The sequence below is a fragment of the Mercenaria mercenaria genome, chromosome 17 (assembly GCF_021730395.1).
Source record: "Mercenaria mercenaria strain notata chromosome 17, MADL_Memer_1, whole genome shotgun sequence".
Classification (NCBI taxonomy): domain Eukaryota; kingdom Metazoa; phylum Mollusca; class Bivalvia; order Venerida; family Veneridae; genus Mercenaria; species Mercenaria mercenaria.
This window is the reverse complement of record NC_069377.1, coordinates 17,334,993-17,360,346: the sequence shown is the minus strand read 5'-3', so window position 1 is coordinate 17,360,346 and position 25,354 is coordinate 17,334,993. Positions and strand designations below refer to the sequence as shown.

The following is a 25,354-nucleotide window of genomic DNA, read 5'->3' as shown; positions in this document are numbered from 1 at the left end:
AGTACTTAAAAATACTACATTGACAATGTAATCACTTGACCAGTTTTATTTATTCATTATAACTGGATTTATATTTTAAGTGATCTCCATGCAAACGATATACGGATGCTGCCTAGCAGGTCCCTAGAGAATCTTCCATCACTGAAAGAACTTCGACTTCATTCACAGAAAACAGCCATGACATCTATTGCCTATGATGCCTGGACTAATATTGCTGATAACCTTATTGAATTGTTAGTTTGTGCAACACGTTAGTTGTTCTATTAGGCATAAATTTTGTAAAAGAAAGATTGCTACTGCTGTTCTGACCGTTTGCAAAGCTACATAACAATGTCAAAGAAATGAGCACAAATGTTCGAGAGCTGAACGCAGACTTATCTGTTGTTTCTCAATGACAGATATTCATTTTCTACATTATACGTTTATTATCTATCAGTGACAGATATTCATTTTCTACATTATACGTATATCATCTATCAGTGACAGATATTCATTTTCTACATTATACGTATATCATCTATCAGTGACAGATATTTATTTTCTACATTATACGTATATCATCTATCAGTGACAGATAACCTACATTATACGTATATTATCTATCAGTGATATATATTCATTTTCTACATTATACGTATATCATCTATCAGTGACAGATATTCATTTTCTACATTATACGTATATTATCTATCAGTGACAGATATTCATTTATATTATCTATCAGTGATAGATATTCATTTTCTACATTATACGTATATTATCTATCAGTGGCAGATATTCATTTTCTACATTATACGTATATTATCTATCAGTGACAGATATTCATTTTCTACATTATACGTATATTATCTATCAGTGATAGATATTCATTTTTCTACATTATACGTATATCATCTATCAGTGACAGATATTCATTTTCTACATTATACGTATATTATCTATCAGTGATAGATATTCATTTTTCTACATTATACGTATATCATCTATCAGTGACAGATATTCATTTTCTACATTATACGTATATCATCTATCAGTGACAGATATTTATTTTCTACATTATACGTATATCATCTATCAGTGACAGATATCAGTGACAGATATTCATTTTATATTATCTATCAGTGACAGATATTCATTTTCTACATTATACGTATATTATCTATCAGTGACAGATATTCATTTATATTATCTATCAGTGATAGATATTCATTTTTTCTTACATATAATATTTTTAAATTTTCGATATATCAGTGACAGATATTCATTTTCTACATTATACGTATATTATCTATCAGTGACAGATATTCATTTTCTACATTATACGTATATTATCTATCAGTGACAGATATTCATTTTCTACATTATACGTATATTATCTGTCAATATCCGTGTAAATGAAAATTGTCAACATAGACCTGAATTCAGAATGATTTACGTATGTGCACTCTGAAGGCATTGAACTCGGAATGATTTACGTATGTGCACTCTGAAGGCACTGAACTCAGAATGATTTACGTATGTGCACTCTGAAGGCATTGAACTCAAAATGATTTACATGTGTGCACTCTGAAGGCATTGAACTCAGAATGATTTACGTATGTGCACTCTGAAGGCATTGAACTTAGAATTATTTACGTATGAAGGCATTGAACTCAGAATGATTTACGTATGTGCACTCTGAAGGCACTGAACTCAGAATGATTTACGTATGTGCACTCTGAAGGCATTGAACTCAGAATGATTTACGTATGTGCACTGAACTCAGAATGATTTACGTATGTGCACTCTGAAGGCACTGAACTCAGAATGACTACGTATGTGCACTCTGAAGGCATTGAACTGAGAATGATTTACTATGTGCACTCTGAAGGCATTGAACTGAGAATGATTTACGTATGTGCACTCTGAAGGCAATGAACTTAGAATGATTTACGTATATGCACTCTGAAGGCATTGAACTCGGAATGATTTCTGTAAGTGCACTCTGAAGGCATTGAATTCAGAATGATTTACGTATGTACACTCTGAAGGCATTGAACTCGGAATGATTTACGTATGTGCACTCTGAAGGCATTGAACTCAGAATGATTTACGTATGTGCACTCTGAAGGCATTGAATTTAGAATGATTTAAGTACGTGCACTCTGAAGGCACTGAACTCGGAATGATTTACGTATGTGCAGGCTGAAAGGCATTTTAGTATTGTCATGGAACAGGTATTGCAGCAGTTTTTCAAATTATCCTTTAAATATTGCTAGTAAAAAAACTTAATTGATGAAAAAATGTTACCACAGAATTTTAGAAGCCTGTTTTATAATATTTGTAACAAAATATGATGATGCTAACGTCTACAAATAGATTGTCTTCTCTTTTATTATAGATTTGTCAGCGACAATGCACTACCAACGTTTCCCCACCAGATACTTGAGGAGTCTTCATATCCGAAACTTGTCAAACTGTACGCTTTTAACTTAAACAGGGCAGTGGCATATGATGTGTTAATAGGACAGTAAAAGCTAATCAAACTAATCTGGATATGTAGTCTATATTTCTTTATGAGCTTTACCGAGATTTAAAAAAAAATCATTATATTCTATTAGTAATCCACAGACCGATATAAATGTGTTAAACCAGAGTTACGGCAAAACTGACTACTTGGTACACCAGGGATAGACTAAAGTTATTTCATACTTTAACCGACATGGCAATTTTCCATTGGATAAGTCAGATCCTTCTCTGTTGATATGCATTAAATTGCTTACAAAAAAATTAGATATGATTCACCGAAACATTCATATCCACAATATATTTAGTGATAAAACCTTGTCAGAAAGAAAATCTCGAGGACAGCTTTTCCAACGGAAACTTTGAGTAACTCGGTCAAATAATTTCAGTATGATCAAACCTAGTGTTATCAAACCATTTAGAAACATGAAAACGTTTTCTTTATGAAATGATTACAAACAAACTTATTTGAACATGATTTATGCATCAAACTCATTACATGTAACCGTTAAATGGCACTGATTCTCCCTGTATTTGCAGTCATGCCGACAATAATGCTATAACCAACATCACAGAATATGGTGAAGAAGCATTTCCAACAAACCAGTTCTTTCTACACAGTCAGAAATCAAAAACGTTTACACCATTCTCAGCACTTCCTGCATTAGAATATCTGCAAGTATAATTATTGTTTTGCGGTCACAATGTTATTTTCATAACGCTAAAATTTTAGAGTGGGTGACCTTTAAAGAACTTATTTTTACAGATAATGCTTATTTATCCCCCCGCCAAAGGCGAAGGGGATATTAGAAATGCTCTCCGTCCGTCCGTCCGTCCGTCCGTCCGTCCGCAACGATCTTTTTCCGGAGCATAACTCCAAAAGTACTGGAGGGATTTTCTTCAAACTTCATACACTGATAGAACACATTGGGAGGAAGTGCAGTGTGCAAGAACAACAACTCTACCTTGCCTATTTTTTGAGTTATTCCCCTTTATCATATTTTCTTAAAAAAATTTGTCCGGAGCATAATTCCAAAAGTACTGGAGGGAATTTCATCAAACTTCATACACTTATAGAAGACATAAGGAGAAAGTGCAGTGTGCAAGAACAATAACTCTACCTTGCCTATTTTTTTGAGTTATTCCCCTTTATCATATTTTCTTAAAACATTTTGTCCGGAGCATAACCCCAAAAGTACTGGAGGGATTTTCTTCAAACTTCATACACTGATAGAACACATTCGGAGAAAGTGCATTGTGCTAGAACAATAACTCTACCTTGCCTATTTTTTGAGTTATTCCCCTTTATCATATTTCCTTAAAAAATTTGTCCGGAGCATATCTTCTTCATGCATGGAGGGATTTTGATATATCTTGGCACAAATGTTTACCACCACAAGGCGGAGTGTCATGCGCAAGAACCAGGTCCCTAGGTCTAAGGTCAAGGTCACACTTAGAGGTCAAAGGATACAAGAATGAATACCTTGTCCGGAGCATTTCTTCTTCATGCATAGAGGGATTTTGATATAACTTGGCACAAATGTTCACCACCACGAGACGGAGTGTCATACACAAGATCCAGGTCACTAGGTCTAAGGTCAAGGTCACACTTAGAGGTCAAAGGTCAGATACAAGAATGACTTCGTCTGAAGCATTTCTTCTTCATGCATGGAGGGATTTTGATGTAACTTGGCACACTTATACACCATCATGAGACGAAGTGTCATGCGCAGTTCCCTTCTTTAGAATTACTTCCCTTTGTTGTTACTTTAAATAGCTTTTATTGTAACTTTTTCATTACTAGTCGAAGGGAAAAATCGAGACCACTTTTCTGTAGTACAACATGCATGCTAAATCCAATTTTGAGGTGTATTTTGACCAATCTCTACCTGATAAAGATTTTTTTTTGTGGACTTGCAATTTTTTTTATTTTTTTTTTTTTGTAAGATTAACTTCCTTTAGTTGTTACTATAAATAACTTATATTTTAACATTTTTATAATTGACCGTAGGGAAAAAACAAGACCACTTTTCTGTGGTACAACATAGATGTTACTCTCCAATTTTAGGTGTATTTTATTATATATAAGGTATCTTTATTATTTGCTGCGACGGGCATTTATTGTGACATTCTGGCACTCTTGTTCCCTGTTAGCTTTCCATTCCTTCTTTTTACAGTAGCTATATAGAAAAACATCATAGCTATACTGTTCATGAAAATTAATAAAATTTAGCAGTAAACCACCTCACTACTGACTTATTCTTTCTTCCACATCTTTAAAACCCCCTGATGCGGACCACAACTAAACGGTTCTTCAAAGTTTTCCCCAAAATTAATACTTTCAGACACTAACTTGCCAGGAACTTTAGCCTTCAATTATAATATGCCCGGCGGGGGGATTAGCCATGTGTAACATGGCTCTTGTTTTAATTTGCAAATAGTAAATAAAGTTGGAATGGACTATTGTAAGCAAGTGATCATGTCTAATTAATGTGGCATGCAGCGTAACTATGAATAAACAAGAGGGCCATTGACCTTAAAGCGCTCACCTGTGTACAAAGCTTCAAGTGTGTTTGTAAAACGTAATAGTACAAGTACAGTGTTAGGTACCTTCTATGTTAGCCTATATTATATACATGTCAAACACATTTTTGAACCTACGGCAATAATTTGAACAATTGCGGTAGACGGTACAACTCTGATGTCACATGCAAATATCAAGGCTCTAGCTGTTATTGAAGTTTCTTATATATAAGCCTATAGTAAGTATATGTCACACACAGGGGCGTGGGCATTTTTGACCTTGGGGCAATAATTTTGACAAGTATGGTAGAGAGTCAAACCGTTACATCACATGCCAAATATCAAAGCTCTAGAGAAAAAGGTTTTAAAAGTCTGATAGCTGAAAACTTATTTTTAACCAAAAAGACCCATAGGTTCAATGAACTGGAGCCATTTGAACAACTATGAATGAGGGCTACTCGGAGATAATTTGTCTAAAGTTTCATCAAAATTCATTCAGTGGTTTTTAAGGAGATGTTGTTTAAAGAAATTGTTGACTTATATGGTACAAGAGTCCTTCAAATCAATACCATTATGCGTTTGAAAATATCAGAAATACAAAAATAAAGCTATAGCATTAAATGTTATGTGGAATGGTATTGAATATCAGCAATTCCACGCTCCTTGAATATGTGGCATTCTTCTGTATGAAAATATTTATTTTAAAATCACATGAAATGTTTGGAGATATTGCTTATTTGACCTTTTCAGCCAACTGGACAGCAATGACATAACTACAATCAACACGACAGATTTGTGTGAATTACAGACTCTGTTAGAACTGCATTTGTCGTACAACCAAATAAGGGAATCAACGATGGATGTCGACTGCTTTGCCTGTCTGCCTGTCCTTAAACGTTTGTTAGTGTTTTCTATACTTTTTCTGAACTAAGAAATATAATGATATGAGAGCTCTATAGCTGACTAGTCAATATCTTTTACCTGGAAACTGTTCAACTCCGCTGCAGGTTGTGAACTTTCAAAATGTGATGAAGCTTTTAAGCTGGCTTACAGAGTATTTGTGGTATAAGTATTTATCCCCGTACCTGAAATAATGTTAAGAAGATACTTCATAGAAAGTCAAAATATCACAACATTTTATAACATTTTTCACTTTTCATATATTCTGTTAAATATCTATTTAAGAAACAAAACAAACCATTACATAGAGTTAGATCTCTATAGGAAATGTATATTTTATTACTTTTTATAAAATTGTATACTTTAATATAAAAGTTTTTAAAGCTACTCGCCCACAGTTTTGTGAAATTTTTTAACATGTTCTTTTCATTTCAAGTCTGGCATAGAATGTATATAAGACACTGGAAAACGATAAGTGTGTGAAAATAAAAGTAAGGTTGATAAAAATGTGAGAACACATTATATCAAAAGCGTTGAAACGGTTTACTATCGTTTTTGCACAATATTTTGGTTATTTATAAGAATATCTTGAAAAAATCTTATGTCAATAAGTTTGTACCTCAAACACTTTCAGAGTACTCACTTTTTATAGATTTTCGAGATAAATTATTTTTCGCCTAAAATGATCGGGGAGAGCCTTTAAGGCGGAATGCGCCTAAGTTGATTTTGAAGCTGACTTTGTTTGCTTGTTTTGGGCTTAAACGCCGTTTTTCAACAGTATTTCAGTCATATAACGGCGGGCAGTTAACCTAACCAGTGTTCCTGGATTCTGTACCAGTACAAACCTGTTCTTCGCAAGTAACTACCAACTTCCCCACATGAATCAGAGGTGGAGGACGAATGATTTCAGGCACAATGTCTTTTATCAAATCGTCACGGAGAACATACGCCCCGCCCGAGTACGAACTCACGACCCCGCGATCCGTAGATCTACGCCCTGCAATGAGCTGAGCGGGCGTGCGCCTTATAAAGTTGAAGCTATAGGGTTCCGTTTCGACATGTTGTTCAATATAAAATTCAGCATATTGATTATTTAATGCGTATTTTACATTTTTGAAATTTCTGTAGTTTTTATCTCACCTCGGGGTGAGCTATTGTGACTGCTCACTGTCCGTCCGTCATCCATATGTCCACACTTTCCTTTAAACAATATCTCCACCTAAATCTGCGGCCCAATTTTGATGAAACTTCACAGGGATGTTCCTTGGATTATCTTCTTTAAAAATCCAAAGAATTGAAGTTCATACAGAACTCCGGTTGCCATGGCAACCGGAAGGAAAAACTTTAAAAAATCTTCTTGTCCAAAACCATAGTTCCTAGAGCTTTAATATTTGGTAGCATCATCTAGTGGTCCTCTACCAAAATTGTTCAAACTATCCCCCAGGGTCAAATATGACACCACCCTGGGGGTCACATGTTTTATATAGACTTATATAGGGAAAAGCTTTAAAAAGTCTTCTTGTCCAAAACCACAGGGCCTAGGGCATTGAATTTCGGTATGCAGCATCATCTAGTGGTCCTCTACCAAGAATGTTCAAATTATCCCCCTAGGGTTAAATATGGCCCCGCCCTGGGGGTCACATGGTTTATATAGGCTTATACTGTGGAAAAAATTAGAAGTCTTCTCGTCCAAAACCACAAGGCCTAGAACTTTGATATTTAGTATGTAGATTCATCTAGTAAGCTTCTACCCAGATTGTTCAAATTATATCACTAGGGTCAAATATGGCCCGCCCCGGAGGTCATATTTTATATATAGACCTATATAGGAAAACTTTGAACATTTTCTCGTCCAAATCCACAGGGCATTGATATTTGGTATGTAGCATCTTGTAGTAGTCCTTTACCAAGATTTTTCAAATTATCTCCCTGGGGTTAAAGCTGGCCCCGCCCCTGGGGCACATGGTTTAAACGGACTTGTTGTTATATTTTCTGGTCCTTTGGGATCGTGGAGTCCATTTATATATGTTTAATAGAATTCTTCTTAAGCCGGTGCTAGGGGTCATGAGAGTTGTTGCACATGTCATTACCTTTCATGAACAGACTCAGTTAAACCTAGTCTGCTATTATTCTGCTTGGTTGCATTCTATGCTTCCAAAGGATCTTTTTTGAATTTTTTTTTACAGGGAAAATCTTTAAAAATCTTCTTGTCCAGAACCATAAGACCTTACATATTTGGTATTTAATATTGTCTAGTGGTCAACTATCAAATTTGTTCAAATTATGAACAGTTTTAAAATTGGCTTATGTAGGAAAAAACCTTAAAACACTCTTTTCTGAAACCATAAGGCCTAGAGCTTAAATATTTGGTATGTGGCTTGCTCTGGTGGCTCTCTACCAAGATAAAGAGTATATTTTCCGGAAGCACAGGGCACCCCATACATAGACATAGAGCCAAGCATCCGAAAGTAGGTCGGCAACAAAATGATGCTGTAACGGGAAAATATTATTATTATTATTATTATCATTATTATTATTATTATTATTATTATTATTATTATTATTATACCAGATTTATATAGTGCCCTTTTCATGATAAACACGTCAAATGCGCTTTACATATAGCAAACGCAGCCACACAGGGCGCGAAATTCATCCTCAGCTAGTACAGACACAGAGCGATCTGACCAGAGGGACAGAGTGAGATAAAGCCCTCAGTTCAGAGAGAGAGAGAGAGAATCCTTTTTAGGTACAGACTTGTCTGGCTAACTTAACCTAGCTCTTTGCTAATAGACAGTCTGGTTCTTTAACGTGCCCGGTGTATAGCACCGATACACGCGAAGCCGTCTTTCCTGGGAAGAACCAATACAGGCTCCTAAGTTAGGTGGGAGACACTCAAGAGCATCTCAGAAATTTCCAGTGCCTGGACCGGGATTCGAACCCCGGCCTTCTTGATTGACAGTCAAGCGTGTTACCACAAGACCACCGGTCCACCTATCTCCGAAATATATAATAAGAGTTGTTTCAAAAGTCCAACAAGTACATTTTAGTTAATGCTAAGTACAAAAATGGATAAGGGGTAGATGAAAGAGTGGGGGTGTTTGGAAAAGTGAAAAAAAGTCATAAAATTCAATTATTCTTTTGAAATAAAACTTATGTACTTTATAATGATATTAAACATCAATGAATTTACTGAAACAGCATTGGATACTAAGTTATCATACACTTTACTATTTTTACTAATCTTTAAGTTATCGACAAATGATTTCTGTCAACCTTCAAAAACTCGCAGACCATTTCAGAAGTAATTTATTTCCGTACTATTACTCTGATGAAGCAGTGGTACGAAATGTAGGTGTTACAACAGGCATGTGCACCGATACAGAGGTAAATGCAATGTGACATGAATATAGTGATCAAACTTATATTTTAGCAATAGAGAATTTGATGATATGGGTGTCATAGCTCCTGTTTTACGAACATATATTGTTACCATTTAAGATATCTGCGTCAAAATTACATACAGTATGTACCAGAAGCACTCCAGTCGTCGACTGTGGTACCTGCTCTACAGGTTCTAGTTCTCAGTGGAAACAGAATCACATTCCTGCAAAAATATGCCTTCACCAATGTTAGCACCTTATTGTATATGTAAGTAGTTGTTAGTTATTCAATGCCAGGCGACTTATTTTCCAAGTTTGATAACTAACTGGTAACAATGTTACAAACTTCGTCACAGTTTGTCTGTTTCCGTTCAGTCTAATGTTTTGGTTTTTAACAATAGATTCTATTTATTTTCAAAACAATACATACAAGTGAACTACATATGAGCAAATTTGGATTTGAAGCAAACACATATAGTGTGAATCAATGTTATAAGGATTCAGAAAAATAATTCACCTCTGAATGAACATAATACATTGAATGTCATTTCACCTCTGAATGAACATAAGTCATTGAATGCCATTTCACCTTTCAATGAACATAAGTCATTGAATGCCATTTCACCTCTCAATGAGCATAATACATTGAATGTCATTTCACCTCTCAATGAGCATAATACATTGAATGTCATTTCACCTCTAAATGAACAAAAGTCATTGAATGTCATTTCACCTCTCAGTTAAGTCATTGAATGCCATTTCACCTCTCAATGAACATACATTGAATGTCATTTCACCTCTCAATGAACATAAGTCATGGAATGCCATTTCACCTCTCAATGAACATACATTGAATGTAATTTCACCTCTCAATGAACATACATTGAATGATATTTCACCTCTCAATGAACATAAGTCATTGAATGCCATTTCACCTCTCAATGAACATACATTGAATGTAATTTCACGTCTCAATGAACATACATTGAATGTCATTTCACCTCTCAATGAAAATGCATTGAATGTCATTTCACCTCTCAATGAGCATACATTGAATGCCATTTCACCTATCAGTGAGCATAATACATTGAATGTGATTTCACTTCTAAATGAACATAAGTCATTGAATGTCATTTCACCTCTCAATGAACATAAGTCATTGAATGCCATTTCACCTCTCAATGAACATAAGTCATTGAATGCCATTTCACCTCTCAATAAACATACATTGAATGTCATTTCACCTCTCAATCAACATACATTGAATGTCATTTCACTTCTCAATGAATATACATGTACATTGAATGTCATTTGTTTTCCCTTTTCAGATACATTCCATATAACAGAATTCTTGCAATAGAAAATGAAGCATTTCCAACACAACTGAAACTTTTGTAAGTATTTTAGAAGCTGGTAAAATCTTTACAAATATTTTTGTTATCTTCAGCTGCAATTTGCAAGCGCTTATGATATTTTAATATGAAAAACAGAATTTCAACAGAAGATTAAATATAACAGAATTCAGGAAATGACAGTAATGATAATTATCTAAAGTTCTCAATGAAAATCTTTAAATTGACAAGAATGTAATATTTACATAGTTTGACATAAATAAATGATTATCTTGTTAGGGATTGTAAAACAATATTTGAAAATCATAATCAAACTGCTTTCAGGAGAATGAATAACAATGATTTTAGATTTCTGCACAAGTATCCATTCCAAAACCTGGCTAGTCTAACAGATTTATATCTTGGAAACAATGAAATACAATACCTTCCAGATGAAGCATTTGATGGATGTACTTCCCTAAACAATTTGTAAGTAGAAAAATAGAAACAGAAGAGTTTAGTGCAACTGTTAACCATATACTGAGTATATTAACCCTGTATACTTACTGTGCTTTCTATTTTAGAGAACAGTTGCATAAAGTTTAAATAAAGATACTATATTAAAATGAACTAAAAAGGATATAGCATTTCTATTGATTATGTTTGGTAAAAAAATATTTAAAGCCGTCTTTGACAAAGTAGCAAATCAACAGAAATACGTTATTTCAGGCAAAGTTATATAATATTATATATGTATATTTTAATATATAAATTCAGCTGTTCGAAAGTAAGAATGTCAGCATCTAAAGTTGTTTCTAAAGTTTTGTAGTGGTATTGAAATAATTAAAATGTTTCAGTAGTCGCCTGTAATATTTATTTGCGAGCTAAATGTTTAACGTTCATATTTTTTCTTGGACAGGTTTCTGGACGACAACAATATTGCACAGCTGAAAAAAAATCACTTTATGGGTGTACCCCTTACAGGAAGTTTCACTGCAACTAATAATGATATAGGATGGATAGAAGATGGAACGTTTGCGCATATATCAGCTATGACAAATCTGTAGGTAGTATTTGGATATCCTTGCAACATATTATGATAGGCATATCCTTGTTACTACTTGCTAATTTGTCTATCTGCAAGTATTATGATTTTTCTCAGTCACAAAAATATAGATTTGTCTTAGTTATGTTTGACCCTTTGGGTACGTGTCTGTTTACTAAAGAGTTTTTAAATCAATGATCTCAAAGAAATGAAAATTTAGTCCTCAGAATAATAAGGACCGTGTTTAAGAAAATATGACTTTGTGACTGTACATTAAGTGTTACTTTGTATACAATTTATAGTGTATCAGTTAAGATAGATTTTTGTAATGGTCTTGCCCCTATAGATGTCTGTGAAGATACTATTGTCGTCATATATATGGTCCTTTAGTTAATATTTTGAGTATATATGGGTGGAAACCACACTCTTATGTATGAACTGAAAAAATTAGATCCCATTTCAATCGCAATTTTTCAACAAAAATGCTGAGTTTGACTAGATCTGTTGTACTGTATATGCACTAATTTATTTACAATCAGATGTTACTCTCGCATTAATTTTCCCATCATGAAGGAATTCCATGTAATTTGTTTTTCTTCAAATATAACTACTACCCGATCATGGATAAGAAGAAAGTCATACTCTGTAAATTCTGCAACAAACAGCAGTTGACGTGCAGACCGGTAAAAGAACATAATGACGTCAGTTATATGATGTCAAATTGCCGCGTGATGTCCACTTCATACCTACTCGGATAAATGAAACCCAGCATAATCTTTATCAAAATATAAACATTTATTTTATGCTAACTAATGAAATACTGTATCCTATCAGTTAAATATTTTCATATCTCATCGCTCACACTGTGAAAATATGAAATCTATATTTTCACACTGTGAGAGATATGAGCTCTGCCCCCTCATACATTGTATGAATTTAAAATTATTTGCTTAAAACAGGATGAAAATTATAGTCGCACTTTGTTCTTTATAATATATTTCTCGATTCAAATTATTTTACTTAAAGAGAATTTCATACCGTTATGCAGCAAAATATAAAACAAAATTGAACTTTATGTTGCATGCGTCTTTATAACGTCACAGCACGTCTGACGTCATGTCTGTTTACGCGCGTCTGTTTCCCGCGCTGAGATTAAAACAGTTGAAAAATGCATTTCTCAACGTATTTGAGCATAAAATAAAAAGAAAATTTGTTTGTTTTTCGTGAATATGGAATATATCAAAGTGAGAAAATTTTCACCTTTTCTCACTTCTCAGTGAGATATATTCCATATTCACTCAAAACGAACAAATATCCTCTATATATGAACAAACAACGTCTTTATGGTTTATCTTCTAAATAACCACGGTTCATCGTTCAGATGCTTAGATATTTAACCAATTCTGCTTTTAAAAGCCCTCGTGGTTCAATTGCTCAAACTCTGATTTTAATTATTTGTTATTTTGTTATGTAACCTCTTCAGGCCTTTATTTGTTTATAATCCAAACCAAACTAGAAATGGTGGATGAAAGGGGTCACAAAATGATACAGAAAATATACAAATGATGCATTTTTAAATTAGTTCTTTTGATTTACTACGTAGATCTAGTAAGAAATGCAAATTTAACATTCACGTTTTAATGTACATGAGTGAAACGACTCTTGACACACCTTTCCATACCAGTCTGTCAAATTTAGTTTTTGTTCAAAACCTGAAATTTTGAGGGGTACTTTATGCCAGAAAAAAGTCTATAATGAGCACACAAAATATAGGGAGTTTCTCTGCAATAAGTAAGTTTTGGAGTTAGTTTGGGGAAACTGAGGCTTGCACAGAATTAAGAAATAATCTATAGCAAAGCTGTATTTTAACACACACTATTTATGCACAATGGGCGGTTATACGTCGGGCGTAATATAATTTCACAAGGGCGCAGCTGGAGTGAAATTATTTTGAATGACGTATAACCGCCCAAGTGTATAGATAGTGTTTAAACACGGTTTTGCTATAACTTATTTAAATTCTAATATGTCTTTTGCTGTAAAATTCGTATCAATATGTTAGAACTTGTTTCTTTGTACATGCATGGCACCAAATGGTAGGTCATCACGCTCCTTTGTTTATACATGTCAGGACTGGAAATGGTAATAAGTCTTGCGGAAGAGTTCATTTTGGGCGAAAATGATGGCAAATTACCCTGCAAAGTTAATAACCATCTTAGTATGTGTGCAAATTAATCAAGACCGTTGTGCAATGTGACATTTCGTTTATTTGAAAGCGCTATATCTAGATGCATACATGGCATGACGCATACATGGCGTGACGTGACGTCACCATAATATCGTTGTTATGATATAAACATTGCTAGTCATATTAGAATTCAGAATTAACAATCAATATTTCAGTAAGCAATAGCAATCACCCATTTCTTTGAACTCAGCGTTTTAAGTGAGAAATTTGCCGGTTACAATATATCTACCTTATACACAAGGGGTAGGATATGACCATTTTCACCCATCAGAGGTTCGTCAAAATCCTGAGAGTAAGGGACCATGATAAACCTCTGGGATGAGAGAATGGATATGACATATACACATTATTAGCTTTAATGATATCTTCTTTCTAGTACAGTGCAAGAGATAGCTTTCAGGTATATGATAAGTTTAACTCACTAATATTCTGTGTCTGCCTAATATTCTTAACACAACATGAATAAAGTGTACGTTATGTTATGACCATCCGTCATTTTCAGGGATCTGTCGGACAATAAACTAACAACATTACCTGCTGGTGGCGATTTTGAAGACCTGACAGTTACTGAATCGATAGATCTTTCCAATAACAGAATAAATGTTCTCAGAACGGAATGTTTCAAGAACTTGTTTGTAGGACAAACATTGTAACTACATGTTTATAATTCTAAATTTCTCTTTCGTTAACTTCACTCTTAGAACATGTTTTAAACCATTTACAGTGTTTCTCAATATTTATAACACGGATCATCGAGCCATATTGGTATAATTATAGGTTACTATTATGAGCTATTTTACACATGCACTTACTGACCTTCAGAAAGTGAACTTCGAAAAGAACATACTGTCTTTGTAATGTAGTATTTATTCATGTTTGGCATATAAACCACCAAAACAATTAACCATTTATCAGAAACAATTTTCTGGTCATTTCCAGGTCGCTGTCTGGCAATCAGATCACAGAAATTGAGAGTTATGCTTTTAATGGTGTGCAAATAACCGATCTCAGTCTGGCAGGCAATCCCTTACGGCAACTAAATTCATACTCTTTCAATGACGTGCAGGTTTCAAACAATGTAGACATGCAAAGTATGTCGTTTACAAAAATTCCAACGAGGACGTTTAATGATGTATCTGCCAGGACTATTGACATGGGTCCAGGGATAATATCAGATATTGAAGAAGAAGCATTTACCAACTTTACTGTCACTGATCTGTAAGAAAGAATGTCAGATACTTTTACTTTTAGAAAATGATACATGTATATACTACTGCATAGCGGTATTAATATGTAATTTTTATTTTGGAAATGATATTTTACCTTGGTATACTAAATACATATATGCCTGCATATACATAAATGGTTGTACTGCATTTTTCAGTTCAGTAGAAGATTCATCTATAAAATTTGTTCGCCAAACTGGTATGCTGACCTGAAATCTCTTTGATCAAAACTTCGTTCGCAGAAAAAATAAGTTGTACAATGTCATTTAAATAAAGGAATTTCACATGCCATAATTAAAAAAGTATTCGAAATGTAGGATTGCGGAATGGGAAGTAATAGCAGGGAAAGTAGGTGGACTATATGTATCGTTGATGTTTGAACAATACCTTATTTTAATTACTTAATTCCTTTATCTTCAAGAATTCTGTCATTTCATTTGGTAATCTATCCACATTAAATTGGTATTATTTTAGTGACCTTAGCGGAAATGCGTTGAATACACTTACAAAATCCATATTTGGAGGCATTTCCTCAGTATCCGAGGACTTGTTTCTCAACTCCAACAACATAACTGGAATCAGCTTCGATGCCTTTGACAATGGTGACCTATACAATCTTTATATGCATGAAAACAAGTTTACTTTGTTCCCACAAGTAATTCAAACACAGCCATTCAACATTATGTAAGTAGTTTACTGAGCTTTAACAGTTTGAGTATCATGTCAAATTTCCTAACTTTCATAAAGCGGTTGTTACGAAGGAAAAAAGTAACAGTTTTTATAAACATTTTTTATATATAAAAAAATAAATACTTGTCACATATGTTGTACGATAAGAGTTTTCCAAAAGCTTAAACAGTTAACCAAAATGCTGATATTTTTTATTTGTTGAAGAAATCTCCATAACAACGAAATCACCGAGCTTCCAACAGGTTACCTATCGGATCAAACCTCGTTAACAGAACTTTATTTGGGTAATAATCAGTTGGAATACATGGAAGCTGGAGTATTTGACGACTTAACCGCCATGAGGATTCTGTGAGTTACTATGTAATTCATTGTTACGAGTGTGTATGGCTTTCACTGGATGATTTTATTTTTAACTTTTATTTTTTATATGACTATAACAACAGCAGCTGTGTGGTGGCTGTAAAAAGTCTCCCTGTAGTTGGACTCAGCGTTGTTAAATTTTTTTCTCGTCCTTTGTGATCATTGAGTCCATTCGTTTTTTTTACAGTTCTGCTTAAGCCGGTGCTAGATGGCTTGAGTAAAGTATTGTAAAGTTAAGACTTGTAAATTTCATTGCCTCTCATTAACAGACTCAGTGAAACAAAGTCTGCTAATTCTTTTACTTGGTTGCCTTCTATGCTTCCAAAAGATGTTTCTTATATTTTCCTGGTATTAAACTGCATATTACCCTCTTCATATTTTGTAATACAAAATAGTTTTTGGATTTTAGGCTCATGATTCGATATTGCCAAACATTTAAATAGCAGAATAAAATATATGTTTGATCTCTGATATAAGATTGCGTTTTCTTTCAGATCATTGAGCAGTAACAATCTTCAAACGCTGCCAGAAGGACTTTTGGATGCTATGTCCGGACTAGAAGAATTGTACCTTTCTGATAATTCAATGACACATTTACATTCCCTCATGGACAAAACAAGCCTGAGAACGGTGGATATAAGTAACAACAACTTGGAGACAATTGAATCTTCAGCATTCACTGGACTAACTAGCCTCGAATCCATGTATTTATTATAAAACACTAGCACTTGTATATTGCAGTAATGTACCAGAAATAAGTTATCTAAAGTCGAAACAATTTTACTTAAATAAAATCTCTATAGAATACTGTCATGTTATTTCTGTTAAACTAGGTATTGTAAATAATTTTCTTGCTGAATTTGTTTTATTTCTTACTCCAAACTTAGGCCATCTGTTCAATCATAATTCGTCCCCTTAATGCAAAAAGCTGCCTTCTTTATTCATATGCTCATGGTACCTTTTTGCATTAAGGGGACGATATTAAAATTAGATAAGCAGCGACTTAGTTTTGTGCAAGAAAATGGCCTATTTTACGACTTGAAGCACTGTAAAATTGTAATTTTTCCCTAACAGAAATTTGGGCAATAATCCATTAGAATGTTCCTGTCAGCTGGTACAAACAATGGACGATATTGCGTCAGTTGTGACGTTGGCAACATGTGAGCAAAACACTCTTGCGAATGGAGTAACATTTGCAGCATCGGACCTGGAGCTTACTAATTACTACCTGAATGTAAATGCAACTACGTTCCAGTGTAGTGAGTTTTTCTGATGTATTAACAACATTTCTTGTCAGTATTAATATCCCCATCGTTAGTGGAGGGATATAGTTTTGGTGTTATCCGTCCACCTATCCGTCTTCGTCAGTCCGTCGTCGACAAGTAAGACAAGATAAATGAGTACATTATTATTATTATTATACCAGATTTATATAGTGCCCTTTTCATGATAAACACGTTCAAAGGCGCTTTACAGCAACTGCAGCCACACAGGGCGCGAAATCATCCTCTACTAGTACAGACACAGAGCGATCTGACCAGAGGGACAGAGTGAGACAAAGCCCCCCACAGAGAGATTAGAAATCAGATACAGGCTTGTCCGGCTAACTTAGCCTAGCTCGTTGCGAATAGACAGCCTGGTTCTTTAACGTGCCCAGTGTATAGCACTGATACACGCATGTATTCATATATTACATATGTAGTGTTTCATTCCATTTTCTGTCCGTCCGGAGTCATATCCCAGACATGAATGAAATGATTTCAATAAAACAATGTTGAAAATGTTAACTGCTATGGGCAATGCAACTCTGCAAGTTTCATTCGAATTGGTTTAGGAAAACAAGATTTATGCCTCTTTGCAATTATATTCAAAGTGTTTTTTATAAACTGGACGTATTATGCGATGGCACGTGCGTGCGTTCGTCCGTCTGTCCGTCATAATTCCTGTCCAGAGCATAACTTTATAACAATTATTTTTTAAAGGTATTGACTTTAAACTTGACATATAGGTAGATGACAATGAGACGATGTGCAGAGCACCTGAACCGGCTCTGTTGGTCAAAAGTCAAGGTCACAAATTGAGCTAAAAGATCAAAATTAGCCATCATAACTAAATAGCCATGCAATGTATTGACTTCAAACTTGGCATGTAGGTGGGTGGCGACGAGACGATGTGCAGAGCACATGAATCGGGTCTATAAGTTAAAGGTCAAAGTGACAAATTGAGCTCAAAGATCAAATTTGTCAGTTTTATTTAGTGTCAAAGATCAAATATGTCAGTTTTATTTCGTTCGTGTCCGGAGCATAACTTATTAACCATTCAAGTTATTGACTTCAAACTTGGGGTAAGTAGGTGTTAATGAGACGATATGCAGAGTGCATGAACCATTTAGCTTCATGCCCTTTACTATTCTGTCAACGCCTTACCCCCCCCCCCCCCCCCCCACACACACCACCAACCACCCCCACCAGCTATTTATTTTCATTTACTTTCGTGCTCATTAGTCTCCTGTCACCTTCCCCCCTCCCCCCTACCACCTCCTCACATACCCCACAAAAACAAAAACATCTTTAAATAAGCCTTTTAATTTAATATTGCTTCCCTCTTTCCCTTTGTATAACCCTTTGATGCGTATGTTGCCTCATGTTATTTTATTTTTTGCAGTCTAGAGTATCTCAGAATTGGTTTATAGGATTTCAGTAAAACGTGGTAGAAATGTTAACTGCTGCAAATTTATTCAGTCATTCTCTTTTGAGTATAGATTTAAAAACATAGAATAATGACTATATTGGCATGTAGAAACAAAGTGTGGTATAAACTCACCTTAATTCTTCTAGTACTGAGTATACTACTAAATTAATTTGATAATATATTTAGACATTAAACATATTGTCTTGGCCTAATATATGTCACTGTCAGTTTCTAACTAGATACTTGTAATTCCTCATTTTTTTAATGCAAATCGTGTATAATTAATACCATCATGGAAATACAAAAGAATACAGTTATTTTGTGTACTTGAAACATGGTGATTTCTGTTTATTATTGATTCTGTAAAGCTTCCTCAAAGTATTAGTATTTTCAGGTGGTGAGAATGTAACCAGCAGTGGAGTAAGTGAAACAGGATTTACTATAACCTGGGACCAGCCAGATGTTGTATATTATCAGACAAACAATAGTTTAACATCATCACCATTGAGTGGATCAGTGTATGAATATATTTTCCATAATTAGGACAAAATAAGCTGATTTGTGAAACATTTAGAAAATATATAATAAACGTCATTTTTATTTCAAAAATTTTAGTGTACATCTGGGGTCTAGTACAACGTCATGGAATAATTCTAAAAGTAAACACCACCCTTTGGCGTAGTGTAACCATAGCTGTAAGCAGCATTCATTCACGAGAAATCAAGCTTCGATTCCAGTGTTGTTATATTTTACTATAACAGAATTCCGTTCAAGCGTGAGGGTATTGAATATTTCATAACCTGCCATGAAAAGATCTCAGTCAAACCGTGTTTGCTTTTTTTACTTGGTTGCGCTCAACTGAAGTTGTTGTGAGAAAACCACTTTCAGTTTTTAGTAATGATGATCTTGACCTGACCTAAGCAACCCAAAATATATCTAAAACCATAGCCTCCATGCAAGCTTTCCTAGCATCTTATAGATTTTATTTTTGTATTAATTTTGTATAATGAATGAGATTTAAATATTTCTATGATACAGGGACTATACGGTTATATGCAGCAGCAGTACAGCGAGTACACTGACAGACACAGTTACTGATGATGAGGCTGCTAACGGAACAAAGTCATTTTCTGTGACGTTTGAAGAAGCTGATGGTGTTTTACCCGGAACTTCATACGAGTGCTCCATTGAAACTACAATAGACGGACAAGACAGTGCAAAAAGCGCACCAGCTGTATTCACTACACCTGACGGAACAGGTGGATACATTCATACACGAAATTTTACTCTGACTCTAATGTTCACTCTATTACATTTTAATCCTGAGAAACCAAACTTGCTGATAAAATAAATTGTAAGGAAAACTTCTTAGGCGTAAAAAAAGAAAATGTTTGTTTCCGGTATCCCGACCTACCCTAAATTTTTGGCCCGTCCCTAAATGTTTTTATGGCCTTGGAGAATATCTTTTTCAACTTGTTAACAAAAAGTTGCAAAACTTCACTTTTTATGCTTTAAACATGGTCAGTGATGTTAGAAATCAACTTACTGTTGCCCTGAAGGCATAACCCCCTTATTTGTATTCATTTTTTGGCATAAAAATAATTTCCGAAAAGTCTCACTTAATAAAAAAATTTACCCCAAAAAATTTTTTTCGACCTACCTACCCTAAATTTTTTAGCATGTTACCGGAAACAAAGATTTTTTTTCAGGCCTTATTGATTTTGATGCCTGCAAGCGGCTTCGGTTATATGTTAATAAAGCTTATGTAATAGACTGCTTTAAACTTAGTGTATACTGATTGAAATAAATGGTAATATTTAAAATGAGTCATTGTATACTGGTAAGGCTAAATGGTAATATTTAAAGTAAATCATTGTATGCCGGTAAGACTAAATGGTAATAATCTAAAGTAAATCTCTGTACACCGGTAAGACTAAGAGGTAATATTCAAAGTAAATCATTGTATACCGGTAAGACTAAATGGTAATATTTAAAGTAAATCTCAGTACACCGGTAAGACTAGGTGGTAATATTCAAAGTAAATCTTTGTATACTGGTAAGACTAATGATGATTTTTAAAGTACATTATTGTATACTGGTAAGACTTAATGATTTAAAGTAAAAATTTCAGAGATAATCACTCTAACATTATGGATGAAGCTTCTGCTTGAGATACTTATTGGGTTATTTTAAAAGAAATCTGTGAAAAATGTTTGCAACGAAATTTTATTTTTATAGGAACTATAACACCGGCTGGACCAAATGATACTGAAATTGATGTGAAGTATTATGACTTTAGTAAGCTACATGCAGATTTTGCTGACTTAGAGTACATAAAAATATCTAACCCCAGCTACGTCGACAGTCCTTATGGGGCATGGCTTTCAGCTTCTAGTACACCAACTAGTGAAACGTTTTCAACGTGGTACAGGGAGGATGATGTGAACAGTGACAACTATGAAATTGCTGGGAAACTTATCTTAGAGTATAAAACTGGCTCAACTCAGAGGTTGGAATAACTTGATTTTTTTATTTAGCTGAGTTTTCATTAATTTATCTTGCACAGTTCTGTAAATCTGATGGTTTTGATAAAAACATATTTTTTTCGAATTTCTAATTCTTTAAGTTAAAAGCAGATCGAACTGTTGTGATAGTTGTAAAAGCTTCTATGCTAATTTTGTAAATAATTACATGTACTACCTCTATATTTGAAGAATTTTGTGAGGAAGTGATAATTGCCACCAACAGTATCAAATGGAATTCATCTTTGAATGTCAATAGATGAATGAGTTAGTACTTATTCATAAACGTATAACATAAGGCCATGTATTGCAAACTAGAATTCATTTTTCTGTATTGCAGGTTCTTCTCTGATTCATTTTTCCCTGTAGATGGGCAGGGTTATCTGGCACAATCACAACAAGATTGTAATGGACAGTATCATAATTTTGGGTAAGCCAGTTTTACTGATGGTTTCAAATGAAAAACCTTATGCTTTGATATCTTTTGTTGTTATTTCAAGATGTACTTTAATATCTTCATTTTTTGTTTCAAAATATATCCTTGCTTCATCAAATGAGGCTTGTAATTTGACATAAATGACTGTCTTTATATTAGTTGGTTAACTTACAATGTAAGCAGTCAAAAAATTAAAACGAAACTGAATAAGATGCAAACTGAATCTGTACTATTCAACATGTTGTATATGTTCTGCTATTTGTTCTTCCATTTCAGATTCACGTCTGCGGTCCGCACGGGGATAGTTTACAGCGGATCAGAGAAAATCACTTTAGCTGGAGGAGAAGCAATGTGGCTGTACATCAACAAAATTCGCATATTCGAATTTCTCTCTATTGGCTCTACAATTATTCCTTGCTATGTTGTGGATCTTTCTAATGCTATTGCTCCAGGTATACAGCTATGCAAGCATTTTAATGTACTTGCATATTGTCACTCCGAAATTAATTGCATACCACGGACATTTTCTAACAGTGGTTAGTTAACAACAAGAATACATATATAGTACAAGAGCACCGCCTTGCGGGTGAATACGCTCATCTGATTATTTCATTTAATAGAAATATTGTCTTACCCATGATTTTCTAAGTCTAAAAAGGGCAATCATTCTTGCAAAAAGCAGGATAGAGTTATATTTCTTGAAGTACAGCGTCCGCTTATGATGGTGAAAAACTGTTGCAAGTTTTAAAGCAATAGCTTTGACAGTTTATGAGAAAAGCTGACTTAAACATAATGCTCAATCAAGAAAACTGATTTTCTAAGTTCAAAAGGGGCAATAATTATTGAAAAAAGCAGGATGGAGTTATGTTTCTTGATGTACAGGGTCAGCTTATGATGGTGAATAAGTGTTGTAAGTTTCAAAGCAATAGCTTTGATAGTTTAAAGAAAAAGTTGACCTAAACATAAAACTTATCCAAGAAATCTGATATTTTCTAAGTCCAAAAGGGGCCATAAATCTTGCAATAAATCTTGATGTACATGGTCAGCTTATGATGGTGAACAAGTGTTGCAAGTTTTAAAGCAGTAGCTTTGATAGTTTAGGAGAAAAGCTGACCTAACATAAAACTTATCCAAGAAAACAGATTTTTTAAGTCCAAAAGGGGCAATAATTCTTGCAAAAAGCAGGATAGAGTTATGTTTCTTGATGTACAGGGTCAGTTTATGATGGTGAACAAGCGTTGCAAGTTTCAAAGCAATAGCTGATTTTCTAAGTCCAAAAGGGGCAATAATTTTTGAAAAAAGCAGGATAGAGTTACAATTCTTGATGAACAGGGTCAGCTTATGATGATGAACAAGTGTTGCAAGTTTCAAAGCAATAGCTTTGATAGTTTAAAAGAAAAACTTGACCTAAACATAAAACTTAACCAAGAAATCTGATATTTTCTAAGTCCAAAAGGGGCAATAATTTTTGAAAAAAGCAGGATAGAGTTACAATTCTTGATGAACAGGGTCAGCTTATGATGGTGAACAAGTGTTGCAAGTTTCAAAGCAATAGCTTTGATAGTTTAAAAGAAAAAGTTGACCTAAACATAAAACTTAACCAAGAAATCTGATATTTTCTAAGTCCAAAAGGGGTCATAATTCTTGCAAAAAGCAGGATGGAATTTTTTTTATTTTTTTTTTTATTTTTTTAATTTCAGCCCACAAGGGGCCCATTTATTATCCCCGTCCATGATGTGATGGGGTCGGGGACCCATCCCGCATCACATCTTACAGACATAATATAAACATAGATATAAGTTAAACAAATTTCAGAGCATAGTATATACTTAGTGTAGTAACAATGTTATCAAACTATTCAATACCTAGTTCACAATGATTTATAAATCAGTTTAACTACAATACCTAGTTCACATAGGTTAATCAATCTATTTAATGCCTTGTTCAAAAGGATTAATCTTACAAAATAGTTCTAAAAATTTTCAATCCTAGAAACAGGGGATTTTTTAATAGAGAGAGAGGTATTATCAAGTAGCTTATTTATCTTTCATAAAACAGACCAAAATGTATGTCAATATGTAATTTTAAGCCAGTCTTATTATTTCTCTTAGTCTATAAGCCTCTCATTAGAGAATAAGAGGTCCCAAACAGAGAGAGAAAAGGAAAAAAGGGCCTCTGCCAAGAAAAAAGAAAGAAAAAAGTACAAAAAGGCCTAGGTGTGAACCAAACTGTCTTACTTCCTTATTCAGTGTCTACAGGGTTCCAAAAAAGAAAAAAGGTTTAAAAGTGGGTATCCCAAGCAACTATATAGTCATTGCATGTAGATTCGAGGATTTTAGGAAACAGTTTAAAAATAAGATACAAAGTGGAAGTCGGAACCCTGTTTATACTTATACATATATATATAGTATATTGTATTAAATTGATGATTTTCCAAGAAAAGACACTCTGCCTGTGGACTGTCCAGAGGGTTACTTATACACACAAATACAAAACAAAACACAAAACTCAACTAAGTGTCAGCAAGAGAAAAATCCAAAATTATTTGCCTATAACAGTTGCTCAAAGATATCATTTTTCTTTTATTATCAATGTAAATCAATCCTTAACTTCTTTAAACTGAATTATAAAGGATTGCCATCGGTGCAAAGCAAGGCCGTTCTGCGCCTTAGTGCAGCCTGATCAGGATCTGCACATCGGGCTGCTAAAATTGCATTTTTATCGTGATGGTCCAGGATGGAATTATGTATCTTGCTGTACAGGGTCAGCTATTGATGGTGAACAAGTGTTCCAAGTTTCAAAGCAATACCTTTGATAGTTTAAAAGAAAAGGTTGACCTAAACATAAAACTTACCCAGGCAACGCCGACGCCGACACCGACACCGATCAAGTGATGACAATAACTCATCATTTTTTTTTCAAAAAATCAGATGAGCTAAAAACTGAATTATTGTAATATAAACAATAATTTTAATTTACTTGTCAACATAATTTTAGAAAAAGGCCTTTAACATTTTAAGAATGTTTAATTCATTTTAAAACCTCAACACAATTTAAAAAAGCCATAAAATACAATATATAGACATTGAAAATCATGATATTTGCAAGTGTATTAAAATCAAAACATTAAGTCTATTGGAGGTGGCTGTGAAATGAATGAAATGAATGAAATGATATCATGGCATTACTCCATTATGTTATGAATTGAATCTGTCTATTTATTTGTCTGTCTGCCTGCACCCCTGCCTGCCTGCCAGTGTGTCTATCTGTCCATTTGTCTGCATAAGAAATTATGTCTGAGATAGTTTGTACCATTTATCTGATTGATATGGTCAAAGTGTCAGTTTTTTGTCCATTCGAAAAGTGGGGACATAAAAATAGGCTACGTCTTTCTGTCCATCTGTCTGTCTTAAGTCCGTCCTTCTGTCTGTCCAAGCAAATATTGAGGGCTTAAGAGATGTCTAACGGTAGAGAGAACAAAAGAAAACAAAAGG

At 34.1% G+C, this 25,354-nt stretch overlaps 1 protein-coding gene across 2 annotated transcripts in view; it reads left to right on the top strand.

Annotated features, from left to right (window-relative positions):
- Positions 1 to 25,354, top strand: part of LOC123535929 (uncharacterized) — a 160,376-nt gene that overhangs the window by 38,980 nt on the left and 96,042 nt on the right. For both annotated transcript variants that reach the window (XR_008368220.1, XM_053529208.1), the window contains exons 12-30: positions 81 to 233; positions 2,381 to 2,458; positions 3,046 to 3,180; positions 5,779 to 5,928; positions 9,430 to 9,579; positions 10,640 to 10,705; positions 10,988 to 11,131; positions 11,562 to 11,705; positions 14,438 to 14,584; positions 14,875 to 15,153; positions 15,636 to 15,845; positions 16,056 to 16,199; positions 16,706 to 16,915; positions 17,286 to 17,470; positions 19,297 to 19,420; positions 19,941 to 20,161; positions 21,141 to 21,411; positions 21,765 to 21,854; positions 22,137 to 22,312. Coding sequence is in view for 1 of the 2 variants with exons in the window: in XM_053529208.1 (XP_053385183.1) it covers positions 81 to 233; positions 2,381 to 2,458; positions 3,046 to 3,180; positions 5,779 to 5,928; positions 9,430 to 9,579; positions 10,640 to 10,705; positions 10,988 to 11,131; positions 11,562 to 11,705; positions 14,438 to 14,584; positions 14,875 to 15,153; positions 15,636 to 15,845; positions 16,056 to 16,199; positions 16,706 to 16,915; positions 17,286 to 17,470; positions 19,297 to 19,420; positions 19,941 to 20,161; positions 21,141 to 21,411; positions 21,765 to 21,854; positions 22,137 to 22,312 (3,077 nt within the window). In the remaining variant the exon portion in view is untranslated. The remainder of the gene's footprint in view (positions 1 to 80; positions 234 to 2,380; positions 2,459 to 3,045; positions 3,181 to 5,778; positions 5,929 to 9,429; positions 9,580 to 10,639; positions 10,706 to 10,987; positions 11,132 to 11,561; positions 11,706 to 14,437; positions 14,585 to 14,874; positions 15,154 to 15,635; positions 15,846 to 16,055; positions 16,200 to 16,705; positions 16,916 to 17,285; positions 17,471 to 19,296; positions 19,421 to 19,940; positions 20,162 to 21,140; positions 21,412 to 21,764; positions 21,855 to 22,136; positions 22,313 to 25,354) is intronic.